The 15,337-nt window shown below is 35.7% G+C and overlaps 1 protein-coding gene across 18 annotated transcripts in view; it reads left to right on the top strand.

Moving 5' to 3' along the window:
• Positions 1-15,337, top strand: part of LOC129717835 (uncharacterized) — an 879,733-nt gene that overhangs the window by 314,412 nt on the left and 549,984 nt on the right. For all 18 annotated transcript variants that reach the window (XR_008726749.1, XR_008726748.1, XR_008726750.1 and 15 more), the window contains one exon: positions 781-2,232. Coding sequence is in view for 15 of the 18 variants with exons in the window: in XM_055668034.1 (XP_055524009.1) it covers positions 940-2,232 (1,293 nt within the window). In the remaining 3 variants the exon portion in view is untranslated. The remainder of the gene's footprint in view (positions 1-780; positions 2,233-15,337) is intronic.

Raw genomic sequence — 15,337 nt, 5'->3', positions numbered from 1 at the left:
ACCACTCATTTTCAACTGTAAACACCGTAAACACTAATATTTCACATGCATTACAATCTGCTATGAGTGCCACTAATTTCAATGGCCGAAAACACCGAAGTTTATAATTAAAGCGCACCACGAAAATCATTCAGACCGATCGATGCAGTGATGCAACTCTCCTTCTTGCCTATTACACTGAATTCTCTTTTTACGTGATTGATACGTGCGCGCAAAAAAAGAATCGCGTAAAAAAAATCGCGTAATTTGAAGCAAATCGCGTAAAAAAGATCGCGTCGTTACAAAACCTTTCGCTATGAGGTAAGTGTGTGTGTATGTGTGTATGTATGTCTATGTATGTGTATGTGTGTGTATGTTTGTATGTGTAACATCCTGGCTCATAAAAAATATTTCCCATGTCACACATCGCGTAATTTCAAGAAAATCGCGTAAAAAAAATCGCGTAAAAAAAATCGCGTAAAATTAAATCACGTAAAAAAAAAATCGCGTAAAAACAGAATTCAATGTACTGGCAAAAAATGCCGTTCACTTTTTTATTTAGTAGGTTATATATATATATATATATATATATATATATATATATATATATATATATATATATATATATATATATATATATATATATATATATATATATATATATATATATATATATATATATATATATATATATATATATATATATATATATATATATATATATATATATATATATATATATATATATATATATATGTATTTAATATAATATTATATGTTTTTATTTTCGTTTTTTCGCAGGTATGACTTGACATGATGAACGGCTTTTTCATCAACTAGAGAACGATGCTCACAATTGGCTTATAGAAAAATACTGAAGAAACTACATTATTCGCATTCTTCGGTTTAATCGCAGTGATAATCATAACGATAGCAATAATTACAATTGTGGAAATAATAATGAACATGTGCAGAATGTCGTACTGGACGCTTCGTCGGCCTCTAATGGAACATGTAATTATTAATGCGTCATATTTGCTTATTGTATACGCAGTTGCTGTAGCTCCTCAACCACCCACAATTGGCATCGATGTAGAAGAAGGAAACGTGAGAGCACAGGAGAGCATTCACCAACCCAGCGACAGTAGCAACATGCATGTACAATCGATTTCTGACATCGTTGGCGCCGGAAACAAACTAGACAATAACCAGCAGCTACTATCTTCTGTGCATAGAAGTTTGATTCTCGAGCGAAAATTTTATCTGAACAGCCACAAAGCTCTATATTCCGTAAAATCTTATTATAAAATTAGGAATTCACCAGGCCAACAACATGGACGTTTGCATGAAAACTATAGATGGAAACGAAACTCAAGCAACTTTAGTACAAATAGCAACTTCATTATTCTAAACTTGTCCAACAAAAACCTAATTGATGCAAAGCGATTAGCAGATGAACTATCAAAATACAGTCGCAGGCAAACCAGCTACCAAATTAGTCACTACTATAATCTCAGTGATATTAATGCATTAGATTTATCCAGAAACAATCTTGTGGATGAACTATCACAAAGCGTACAGAGTCAGTTTTCGGCACTGTCCTGGTTAGATTTGTCGGAAAATAATCTGTCCACGGCAGAACGCCTAAACTTTCCGACATTGAAATATTTGAATCTTTCGAACAACCACATTGAGATATTTTCCAGTTCTTCCATACAGAATTTAACTCGAGTGGATTTATCTCACAATGCTATCGCAACCAGTACGCAGCTTTCTCCCCTCATTCTAAGGAATCTAACCGACCTGGACCTCAGGTGCAATCAACTAGAATCACTAAACAAAAGATTCTTCCTTCACACACGTTTGCTCCATCGACTGGATCTCTCCGGAAATGCAATTCAGCGGCTAAATCGTTCTACTTTTTTTAACCTCGTCAACCTCGAACAGCTGAACCTAGCCGAAAATCATATCAAAGTCATTGAAAACGACACATTCTCCTATCTGGCAAATTTACAGTTTTTGGACCTATCCGGTAACGAAATTGGACCTAGCTCAATTCGTGCGCTGCAGGGCATTCCGGCTTTGATTGGACTGTCACTAGCCAACAATATTCGTCTCGGCTCGGTTATGCACGAGTTTGTTGCATCATGGAGCCTAAAGGAACTTGACGCAAGCGGAACAAATCTCTGTCATATTCCTACTGCACTAGCGCAATCAGTGAAATCGTTAAAATTGGCCAATAATCTATTGAGCGTAAGTAATGTCTGATCGCACCCAACCGTTGCCCCATAGTACCATCTCGCATTTATCTCTTGTTAACCTTTAAATATGTGTTTTTCTTTTTTCTGTAAATAAATTCAGATTGTTACAAATGACATAAAAAAAGATAAACGTATGTGTGTAGTATGAAGCCACCACCAATGGTGGTCCACCATAGCAAGGCTCTACCAACGGATGAAAAAAGAACTTTGTTTTGTAGATTTTTTTTTGCAAGAACTTCTTTTGTATCTGTGTTGTATCATCTATCTGTGATTTCCTATTGGCTGGTATGCCGATTGCAATGGATCACCTGTGGTTTGAACGGAAGTGTCCCCTCTTCGAGATTTTCTTTATGTTGCAATCATAAGTGTTAAGTTATAGAAAAACAAAGTATATCAATAATTTTTTAATTTTTTTCAAATTACAAACGTTTTCAAAATGCACTAATAAAACACTTTATTAACATCAATGATAAACATACCAGAAATTTACTTCACGAAATGAATGAAGCAAAACAATTAACCCGTAAAGACCCGGGACGGAACTTTTTTTTAGAAAATGGCCGTTCTCAGCGATGCTGCGGCCGATTTGAGTAAACTCGGAATATTATTTAAGGGGAATAGTTGCTCTAAGTTTAAGTAAGGGTGCCACCCCTCTGAACCCCTCCCAGTTTATGTGAGACCCAAATATGTCTGTGCTTTTTTTTTGTTTTTTCCTACTGATTGAACAAACGCATGGATTTATCATACGTATCAAATGTCCTTTGCATCAAATCATGTCGAGTAGATGAAATACGATTAACAAAAGTAAATTTTGAAGTTACCAAATTATTTCAGTGCAAAATCACATAACTACGTATTTTCATAGAAAGTCAAAAAAGATGTTCTACTGAGGGAGATTGTAGCTGTGTCCTTCAAGTTTTCTACTCTACATTTTTAGAATTAGGTCTTCTAAGTCCAAATATGTTAAAAGATTCATTCTAGCATATACAGATTTTGAGAAAAACAAGTTTGAATTCACTAAAGTACGAATTTTCATGGAAATTCGATTTTCTCAGTCTCTCACAGTAGGTTTCTATTTTGTTTTTCCATTTTTCAACTTTGCATTTTTAGAAAAAGGTCTCCTGAATTCAAATATGGCGAAAGATTTATTCTAGCATGAACAGATTTTGAGAAAAACAAGTTTGAATTCACTAAAGTACGAATTTTCATGGAAATTCGATTTTCTCAGTCTCTCACAGTAGGTTTCTATTTTGTATTTCCATTTTTCAACTTTACATTTTTAGAAAAAGGTCTCCTGAATTCAAATATGGCGAAAGATTTATTCTAGCATGAACAGATTTTGAGAAAAACAAGTTTGAATTCACTAAAGTACGAATTTTCATGGAAATTCGATTTTCTCAGTCTCTCACAGTAGGTTTCTATTTTGTTTTTCCATTTTTCAACTTTGCATTTCTAGAAAAAGGTCTCCTGAATTCAAATATGGTGAAAGATTTATTCTAGCATGAACAGATTTTGAGAAAAACAAGTCTCACAGTAGGTTTCTATTTTGTTTTTCCATTTTTCAACTTTACATTTTTAGAAAAAGGTCTCCTGAATTCGAATATGGCGAAAGATTTATTCTAGCATATACAGATTTTGAGAAAAACAAGTTTGAATTCACTAAAGTACGAATTTTTATGGAAATTCGATTTTCTCAGTCTCTCACAGTAGGTTTCTATTTTGTTTTTCCATTTTTCAACTTTACATCATTAGAAAAAGGTCTCCTGGATTCAAATATGGCGAAAGATTTATTCTAGCATGAACAGATTTTGAGAAAAACAAGTTTGAATTCACTAAAGTACGAATTTTCATGGAAATTCGATTTTTTCAGTCTCTCACAGTAGGTTTCTATTTTGTTTTTCCATTTTTCAACTTTACATTTTTAGAAAAAGGTCTCCTGAATTCAAATATGGCGAAAGATTTATTCTAGCATGAACAGATTTTGAGTGAAACATGGTTAAAAATATCAAAGTATGTACGTCTTAGACAAGTAATTATATCTGTATCTAACTAGATACCAGCAACTCGGTATCAAAGTTTTGGTTCATAGCATAGAGCAGAATTCGTATATTTATAAACCATACGGAATCTCGGGTTGGTTTAGAAATATACGAACTGAAAAAAAAATTAAAGCCTTTCAAGTTTTAAAACAAAAAAAAAGAGTCACATGGCTTGTGATTAGTCTTTAGAGTAAATAAAGCGGACGATAGAGTTTTTTTTGTTTTCTTGGACAATTTATAAGGAGACTACGGTCGGAACTACGAATAATTAACCAAACCAACGAAGATAAAAAAAATCGATGTGAGCACTGGCACCGCAAAACGTTTGTGTTAGTGTGTACCTTAGTGTACCTTAGTGAGTACCTTAGTACCTTAGTGAGTTCAAACTCGTTTTTCTCAAAATCAGTTCATGCTAGAATAAATCTTTCACCATATTTGGATTCAGGAGACCTTTTATAAAAATGCAAAGTTAAAAAATGGAAAAATAAAACAAAAATCTACTGTGAGAGACTGAGAAAATCAAATTTCCATGAAAATTCGTACTTTAGTGAATTCAAACTTGTTTTTCTCAAAATCTGTTCATGCTAGAATAAATCTTTCACCATATTTGAATTCAGGAGACCTTTTTCTAAAAATGCAAAGTTGAAAAATGGAAAAACAAAATAGAAACCTACTGTGAGAGACTGAGAAAATCGAATTTCCATGAAAATTCGTACTTTAGTGAATTCAAACTTGTTTTTCTCAAAATCTGTTCATGCTAGAATAAATCTTTCGCCATATTCGAATTCAGGAGACCTTTTTCTAAAAATGTAAAGTTGAAAAATGGAAAAACAAAATAGAAACCTACTGTGAGAGACTGAGAAAATCGAATTTCCATGAAAATTCGTACTTTAGTGAGTTCAAACTTGTTTTTCTCAAAATCTGTATATGCTAGAATGAATCTTTTAACATATTTGGACTTAGAAGATCTAATTCTAAAAATGTAGAGTAGAAAACTTGAAGGACACAGCTACAGTCTCCCTCAGTAGAACATCTTTTTTGACTTTCTATGAAAATACGTAGTTATGTGATTTTGCACTGAAATAATTTGGTAACTTCAAAATTTACTTTTGTTAATCGTATTTCATCTACTCGACATGATTTGATGCAAAGGACATTTGATACGTATGATAAATCCATGCGTTTGTTCAATCAGTAGGAAAAAATAAAAAAAGGCACAGACATATTTGGGTCTCACATAAACTGGGAGGGGTCAGAGGGGTGGCACCCTTACTAAAACTTAGAGCAACTATTCCCCTTGAATAATATTCCGAGTTTACTCAAATCGGCCGCAGCATCGCTGAGAACGACCATTTTCCAAAAAAAAGTTCCGTCCCGGGTCTTTACGGGTTAATCCGAACAATTTTCCGATGGTCCTAATACAGCTCAAATGTTCCAGAAAGGTCTTCAATGGGCATATGTTGCCTGTAAAACAATTCCTGCTATGATTTATGTTCGTTTTGGAAGGGTTGTTTAAGTATATTTGTATGAGAAATCCTCCCTAAAACTTGAAAAAGGCTCAAAGAAGAAAGACTAAAAAATTAGTCCAACGATGATTTTCAAAATTTGGTTCAGAAGTGTAGGGCAGTGATACAAACCAACTGACATTAACAGTTTTGATGGCGTATTTTATTTTATAATAACGGTATTTAAAACACCGTGATAGACCATTAATTATTTTGATGATTGATTGTACGTGCTCTGAAACCTCTCCGTTAAATTGTTGAATTTTAAGTAATTTATCCAAGCAAATTTGCTGGAAAGTGAAGTAAAGTTGTATGTATGGTCTAACTGTCAAATTGCCGCAAATGCAGCCGCAACATATCTATTGTGTTTGGGCCTTTAGAAGTCCCGTGATGATGCGACTACGTGTTAAACTAGTTAGCCTTATGGTAACCGCAAGGTTGGGGTAGATAAACCCTACGCATGTTGCCAATGAGATGCTATTTCTAGCTTTTCCCATGTACTTGGTTCGCCTTTAATGACGGAAGTGGGGGTGCCCTGGAACAGCTATGGAAAGTTATGGACAAAAATGTTTTCCCTTCGAAACTGAAACTGAAACGTTCGCTGACGACGTGAACCTTATCAGTAAGACGTTCCAGACGCTTGCTGAAACGTAAAGCAGTAATGGTTGGATTGAAGGTAAGGTAAGAGAAATTAGCAGACGTAACAACTGCGGACTCCACAAGATCTAGAGATCTAGTGAGCTTCCGTACCAAGTGCGCCATAAACAAAATGCTTGTAAGTTCAGTAGTCCTTCACGGGCACGAAACATGTACAATGCTCGAGGAGGATTTGCAAGCATGTAGGCCATTTTTGAGCGACGTAAGCTTAGTACCATCTCCGGCAGAGTATGTGCGAATGGCGTATGAAGGTGAAGTTCACGCAACTCTACAGCAAACCCACTATCCAGAAAGTCGCTAAAACTGGAAGAATACAATGGAAAACATTCCCGCAAAAATGGTATTCGTCTCGAATCCAGCCGGTGAAAAACATGGAGGCGCGCAACGAGTTAGGTAATTAGACCAAGTGGACCTTCGGATTGTGGGACGCTCAAAAAACTGTAATTGTAACACAGGTGAAATCCTCAGCGATGTTTCATCAGGAAAGTAAGCAAGTAATAAATTTGCTTCGGCACGGTTGGACCAAAAAATTATATTTCCTGTATGTATTGAGTTATTTTTTACCGGCGTCTTGTACTGTGTTTCTATGATTGAGTAGCAGCTCAAATAATAGTTTTATTTGTACCGGTATCCGTATTTTTGCCGTTACTGTTTATAAAACTTCTGTTCTGTTTTGTTATGCTCGCAATTGCAATCATTGCGAGAAAATATACCTTCTAAAACGACTGAACATTAAACACAGAGAGTCTGTTTCTTCTAATAATTTATAATTTGATGATTTTAATTTTATTTTATTGATGAGTTTTTTCATTAGGCGCTCTTTATAACTTTCAGGATTTTCATTATGTGGTTTTGTGTGAATTAGGAGTTTTTCTTAAACCATATATGACGTATATGAAAGCTACGATGCCGTCTTCATCTTAAAATACATTTGATTGCAGATTAGATTCCTTAGAGTTTGGTCTTTTTGTTATGGAATGAAACGAAAAAAAGTTTCAAAATACGAAAATAAAAACGAAATGAAAAAAAAATAAGCACAACGATTCATATCCACGACGAACGTTATGCTTTCTTTTATACAGTGGACGCAATCTCTTTTTCAAGCAGTCGTTCAAATAAATTTGAGAATTTATTGTCGCTTTGGTAAAAAAGGAACACGCAAAAGTTCAAGGTACAATCAATGTGTCTTCCCGATTCGCACAAATATTGCAGTGAAATCGCACAATAAATGTGTGGAATGCATAACACAATAGTTATACTGCGAATATTGTGGCAGCAGCACTAAATTGGGGTTCGGAAGTCGGACTTCCGACTTCCGAACTTTCTTCCGACTTTGCAAACACATAGAACAACTGCGTGTTCACCTAACATAGACTGCGGGAATTATTTCAATGTATCTGTTTTTGTAAACCGGACTGACAGTGCAGTGGTGGCTGAGACGGTTGCAGTGTTGCGAGAACACCAGAAATAAACATCGGACGTGAGCATAACTGCCGGTTTATCAGCGACGTTTTGATAATTTTTATTCAAATGCACAACACATTGATATAGATTGAAATCAGAATATATATCATATACACGCGAATCGTGATGGTCCGGTATACTTCAGTTTCGGGCGAATGATCGAGGCTATCCATATTCCCCCAACTTGTTGACGCTGGTGCCAGTAACGTGGAATCATATGCATATGAAGAAAACCATGCAGAGTCATTGATAAATGCGAAATGTTTTAAACAAGCTTAATGCCTTTTTAATTATTAATGATTCAATGATATTTTTAAATGACCGGATTCATGAAAGTGAACCGATCAGTTAATATTTTCGTTAAGCTAGTCAGTACTCAAATTATCAATATTGATTGCTGGTTGCACTGTTTCAACGAGGGTAACTTTCTGAATAATATTATCAGTACCAGTACGAATCAACATGACGATACCAAGATCAGTTGAAACATTTTAAATGCAGTAGTTTGGGGCTGCGGAGCAGAGTTTAGAGTTCGCACCATCCAACTTTTGCGTGAAGAGGATCGTAAACCACATGTACATGTTGCATCTCGAAAGACACCTTAGTACCGGATCAGAACTCTGGAATTATTACCTTTCAAACCCTTGTCAATATGCCTAAGGATTCAAATTTGCATACTAGTCATATTCGTTCGACTAGAGATGACGTTTTGTCATGCAGACCCTCAAATTTAATCAGTGGATTAAATAAATCTTTTGACTTCACCGAACTGTTGCAAAGCCAAATATGAGTATAACTTGTGATTAACATCAAAGCCCGATTTTATTCCTTTTTTAAATTTAATGTATCATAAGAGCTATTATTGATATCCTCTTTGAATCAAAATAGGGTAGTCATTAAAATAATCGATATTGATAAAATTTCAAGTGTTTGAGGCCCGTTTTCTGTACTGTTTGAAATAGGCACCACTGCATAAGAAGTTCCTTACCCATGTACTATTTTGTTCCGCAATCAAAAATAGCGAATAATCTAGAAAGACATTTCATTTAAGTCCAAATTTTGAACATCGGTCCTGCGATTTAGAGCTCTGATTTCTCAAAATTTTTATCGGGAAAAATACGATTTGTATTTGTGTGAGTACAATCTATCCTATATTCACGTGGACTTCACGTGTTTTCCACGTGAAAATTATTTCGAAAGCACGACAAAAAATGTTAAATCTATAGTAAGGTAGAGCGGGGCTAGTTGGTTACGGGATGAGCTGGTCAAGGGCGAAACGCACACTACTGCATCGACGAATGTCTCCTACCTGACGAAAATTTCGACGTACTCTGGGATGAACACAAGTTGACAACAAAAGAAAACAAAATGTGACTATATATTTATGCTTGTGATTGCAGATGCGAATCTAGAATTCGGTTTCGATTCTCAATTTAATCCGTGTTGTCTTTGATTTAGCGTCCAACCAAACCATCAAAGTGATTTTAACAAATGCTTCATAGGTGTCGATGGAGGTGGCGTGATCCACTCACAACCAACCCAACTGGTCTAGATTCAATCCTAGCCGACACCGGGAGATTTTCTGAGGCGAAAAATCTCTGGGATCACGCCTTCCATCGCATGAGGAAGTAAAGCCGTTGGCGCCGGTCCGTTAATCAACTGGTCGTGAGTTAGGGTCCTGGGTGGAGTCGCCTTCCCGGGCGTCGGTGATTGGCACAACCACAGTGGCGGAAGTAGACCGACGGTAAATAAGCGAGAATTTAAAAAAATATGCTACTCGTCAGGTATGAAAGAATAATACGATTTTTTTTATGTAATTATGAGTTACTCTTCTCATGGTTTGGGATTTCAGAAAGCGAACGTAGGGTAGGGAACGGCTTAAGCAGTGGCGCCTATTTTAATCAGTCGAAGAAAGCAGACCTTGAACTCCTGAATTTTGATCAATATCGACAATTTCAATGATGGAAACGAAAACTTTGAATGTCTATCTGTCATACGATTATAAGAAATACCGTTAATCACATAGAAATCTGTGAACGATTACCATACGAAACAAATCGACCTATATTGCAGCAATTCAGGAGCCACTTCGGGTGCTGAAAAAAACGCCTGCAAAACAGATGGAAACTGCTTAAAATAGGTTCGGGGTGATTGGAATAGTTTCCCTCGATTGCACAGTGGTCGGAAAAGGCAGTTTGACGAACTTAATTCATTTGTGCTTAAACGGTTAATGTAAGCCAAAGACAATGTTCTAAAGAATTGTTCACAAAAATATAACGGAAATGTTGATAAGAAAATTTTTTGATCATGGCCTACTATCATAAATATAAAAAATCTAACTTTTGATACAGCGAAGATACATAAATAGTTTCTTTAGCAAAGTTGTGGAACTTTTCAAAATATGAAATTTTGTAGAAGACGTCAAATTTCTATGACGTCTATTTATTGAGATACGAAGCATTTCCTCTGTCAACTCCCTCAAATTTAGTTTCTCTAGTATAACTTTTGAAATATTTTTTTTCGTGCACATAATGTTCTAGGCAAAAATACAAAAAAAAATCGTTCTATACTAAGTTAAAGCGTTTTTTCATTATATTATTTCGCATATTCAACTGTATTTTTTATGTTGGTCATATTTGCCTAGAATATTATGTGCACGAAACTAAACTAAATTTGAGGGGGTTGACAGAGGAAATGCTTCGTATCTCAATAAATAGACGTCATAGAAATTTGATGTCTTCTGCAAAGTTTCATATTTTGAAAAGTTCTACAACTTTGCTAAAGAAACTATTTATGTATCTTCGCTGTATCAAAAGTTAGATTTTTTATTTTTATGACAGTAGGCCATGATCAAAAAATTTTTTTATCAATATTTCCGTTATATTTTTGTGAACAATTCTTTAGAACATTGTATTTGGCTTACATCAACCGTTTAAGCACAAATGAATTAGGTTCGTCAAATTGCCTTTTCCGACCACTGTGGATTGGTAACTTTAGTTGATTATTGTTAATGTTTGCTAACTTAGTTTAACAATCTGAAAACAAGTTCTGACAGAGAAAAAGATAGAGAACATACTTTTGTTTGAATTTCACCCAACACATTTCGAGTATTTAGTCTAAATACACAGGCGGTTTCTAAAGCTGTTTAAAATATGTTCCCTACCCTATAAACGAAATACCGGAAGAGGTTTGACTTCCGCTGAGACGCTACAGGCTGCCGCAAATGTAGTGATGGAGGATAACTGAATTGTCCTTCCGAAATAAAAATAATGAATTTACCCCACACCCTGACCAACTTACCCTGAGGGCTAGTTGATATATTCACTCAAAAAAAATATCCGCGAAATTGCAAACTGTTCTGAGTAGTTCATATTATTCATAACGCTATACAGTCACCACAACATTTTCATGTACCTAGTACCTAGTTTTTCCTACAAGTAACAGAACCAGAACCAAAAATGACCAGATGGTAAAACTTTTAAACCACGAAAATTAACAAAAGTATGTTTTCGTCTTTATTAGGACTCTTGTCCAGACACTTGATTCGCCCAATTAGGACTTAAATTTCAAAGCCTTGGATCTGCACATTTCGTGCCTCCATTGAAACATTTTCTTACTTTCTCTCTACCAGGCAGCAAATTGGAAAACTTTTCTTTCGCTCAGTTTGCTGTCTGCAACAATTATAATCTCAATACATGCTTGTCTCTGTGCTTTTCGGTAAGGTAAAATGAAAAGGTGTTTCATTCAATTGTACAACATATAAGTTTTTTTCTAGTACCTATGAAATAACTTTCTCGTTGAAATTTTACCGTCATGATTTGTAAATACTTGCTACGCTAATAAATGATGAAACAACATCCATCTATCAACAGTAAAAAATGGCTTGAAGTATAAACAAATAATTAGAAAATCACTTGATTTATCGTCGAGAAATATTTCATCTCTCTATCGGTACAGCTAGGTTAATTGGTATCTTCTTCATGATAATAAAAAAAAATCTCTATATTTATCTCTATCATTTATCGGTTGAGTCATCTCTAGGAATCTCTGATTATATTTTCTAATCTTTCACCTTTGTGTGGCCCCTAAATGCTTTTCGAAGTCATTTCAAGCCATACGCACAACTTCGATCGGCATTCCGTCCCAAATCTTCACCAAACATTTTTCAAATGTGTCCAAACTCAAATGCCTAACGTCGTCCAAGCATGTATCCCCAGATACTGAAGTCTAGCGGGTTTAAATCCGGTGACAATGCAAGTAGTACTCCTTGTTTATTTTCACGCCCCTGTCAATAAATAGCAATGGTAATTTTCCTTTGGTCGATATATCTCCCCAAACCATCACAGCTGACGAATTTTGATATCGCTCGACTGCTCTTTTATCGGCAGGTATATCACGAAGACATGCTCCATAAACACTGTAATTTTGCTTGTTCAAGGTTGCCTCCAGAGTAAACAACTTTTCGTCCGAAAAAATAATGTTGTGACCTGCGTGCATCTTCAGCAGCAACCGAGATCTAGCAACCATGTCGGCAATATTTTTAAGAGTTAATTTGTGAATTTACTGCATCCTGAAATCTGAACATCCAAGGAGTCCGAACACTCCGTCGTTTACCAGGCTTCTTCTGGGAACAACCGTATCTGTATCCAGGGATGTTACGGATGTGATTTTTTTGGACACCTGCAGATGCGGATGAGGATGCAGATATGTGATTACGGATGCAGATGTCAATTCGCATGCGAATATTCCGCATTTATGGATGCGAATTTCTGTAACATCCGCTCTTTTTATAGCTTATTTTGCCTGACCATATCCCTCCCCAGTCCCTATTTGAAAAGCTTGATGATCCTGTAGACGCATAATCTGCTTAATTTCAGATGTGAAAGCTTCCTCCTGATCTCGACATTAGTCAATCCTTGCAGGTGCTAAACTCTTTTTTGTTCTCTATTTGAATCCATTGCAATTTTCTTGAGAGCGGAACTGAAAACTGATTGTATTTGAGCATGAGCATGAGCATTGACGACCGTACATATCGTAGTTGCACCTTCGTGTTTGACCTGAGCTAGTGAAGTTGCACAGAAAACATAGATAGTTTTTGGGATGTTATACCATCTTCAATGTATGTACAACAATTCAGTAATTCTCACTTTAAAAAGATCAATAACGGCGACGTCCTTTCGTTGGGGAAAAGTAGGAAGAGGATCGTTAGTTCGACAAACCTTGTTATGAGACCGAGTTCAACTCTGCATCTCTACGGATGTCACAGGAAGGGTATTAGTGTTATTATGATGGGGTAGGAAAGATCAGGATTCGCCGTGGTAGGCAATACGACAAGATATTTTTAAATCCCGCGCGCGAAGAACTATTTTTAAAACCAAATAATAAATCGTCAGATACAAAAGCTAAGCGAAAATCAACGAGCTGATTCGTAGGCACCGATTTCATGTCCTGTGAGACCAAGCTACGCGATACGAATCTCCAGATCACCAGTCACCGCAAACCAAACTCAAACGATTAATCTTTGTACTAAAAACAAAACCTATCTTGTTTAAAGCGGCCACTATACGGAATCCAGTTGTTGACATTTGACATGTAACTTATATTCGAATGCGAGTTGTAAAAAGTAAATTATTTTCAAATGTGGGTATGGTCGCTTCCAGCCTGCTCATGTGTTAAACTATATGAATATTCGTCGTTAATATCAATCGTTAACGCAAAAAATACCTAATAAAAGACAAAAATGGCAAAGTTCCACGCATCCAAAGCTCTATAAATTAAAAAAAAGGAGACACACACACCTAAACCAAAACGTCATCAATTAACTGTGTTGCATCTATGAAAAATTTAGCAAAAATTTATCTTCGATCTGAAAATAATCATTCAAAGCCAGAGAAGTCATTAACAGCAAAGAAAAAACAATGCATATCGAAACAAAGTAATCGGACAAATTTAAGTTCAAAATTTCAAAATATTTTAACAATTTAAAAATATCGCGAAACAGACAAACAAGTACGCGTTTTTTCTTAGGTAAGAAATATGAATATCAACAATGAGAATATATAAAAACGCTGCGCTTTGCGCGGTCTAGCCTCAGCACACAATCAGCCCAAGAAATCGTAGGATCCACCCGCGGATACTACAAAATAAGTATTTGATTTATGTTGGTGAAAGCCATACCAGCAGTTTTAAAAACATGTCTGTAAATGTATGCACTCACCGTCACCGAAGCAGTATTCAGAGAGTCAAGCATGCCGCCGCGCTCGCATTCAAGCGAGCACAAACAAACCGTTTCCATGATTACAGTAGCCACTCTCTCGGCAGAACTTACACTGGAGAAGAGGTTTCACTGCGATGAACTTGAGACACAATACACTCTCCGCATGAACACGAACGCGTTTAAAAAATGTCACCAACTCAACACTGCGCTAAATAGAGATAAGTGACTTTTCACCTACGCACACTAGTGAACAGGTAAACCCGTGTAAAGTTGCTTTTGTTTCTTCCAAACTGAAAATCATAGCATCTCGTTGCTTCGACTTTTATCACTTTTTACCATTTTTGGTCGATTATGTTCAGCAGCTTCTTCCGATTTTTGATCACGAATGAAAAAAAATATTCAGGAACAAGTTTAAAACATATAATGAGTGTTCAACTGAATATTTGTCTAGCTGCTAAAAACATAGCATTGCAAACAAGTAGCTCTTTGTAAATATTTGCCTCAACTAATTGCACTAACACATTCGTACGTAAAAAGGTCTATTGGGACAGCAATTTGCAGAGCGATAAGCTGTACAAGAAAACTGTAATAAAATTCTAATTCCCGAGTCCCTTCACTCGTAATTCACTTCAAACATACTGTAGTCAGGAATACCCTTAATTACAACTATCACACGAATTTCACATTTTTTTGCGCTATGCACCACAATTAAACGCGATTATTAAGAGGTATTATAAACCAAATTCTCAAAAAAAAAAAACAAGGCAAGGACATTTAAGATGTAAGGTATTTAAATAATATATCATTGGATTGAGCAACACTTGCAGAATAGAAAAAATATATTTCTTGCAATTTTTGTTACAAAATGGCGGCTGTGCAGCGATTGCGGTTTGAAAAAAAAGTTCTGTTTCGACAAAAAATCGACTTTGATTGTTCATAACTTTAGTTGTTGTTAATCAATCGCTAAAATCGTGTGTACTTTACTAGATAATCTAATGAAGGAGCTACAGTTAAAATTTCAAGTCAATGTAAACTTTTTCAGTTCTACTGCTCGCCGATTTTGAAAGCATGGTTTCGAGAAAAACGCGTTTAAAGTTTCAAATTGCTATAAATCTTTCGAATCGCAACAGTAAAGCCCTTAATAATTTTTTTACCCTCAGTCAGCTATCCCTGCGCCGTGAAGTTGTCCCTCCTGGGCCTTATTTTCCTTTTCTT

Source organism: Wyeomyia smithii, chromosome 1 (genome assembly GCF_029784165.1).
Source record: "Wyeomyia smithii strain HCP4-BCI-WySm-NY-G18 chromosome 1, ASM2978416v1, whole genome shotgun sequence".
NCBI lineage: Eukaryota > Metazoa > Arthropoda > Insecta > Diptera > Culicidae > Wyeomyia > Wyeomyia smithii.
The sequence above is the reverse complement of the archived record's forward strand: the minus strand, read 5'-3'. Positions and strand labels throughout refer to the sequence as shown.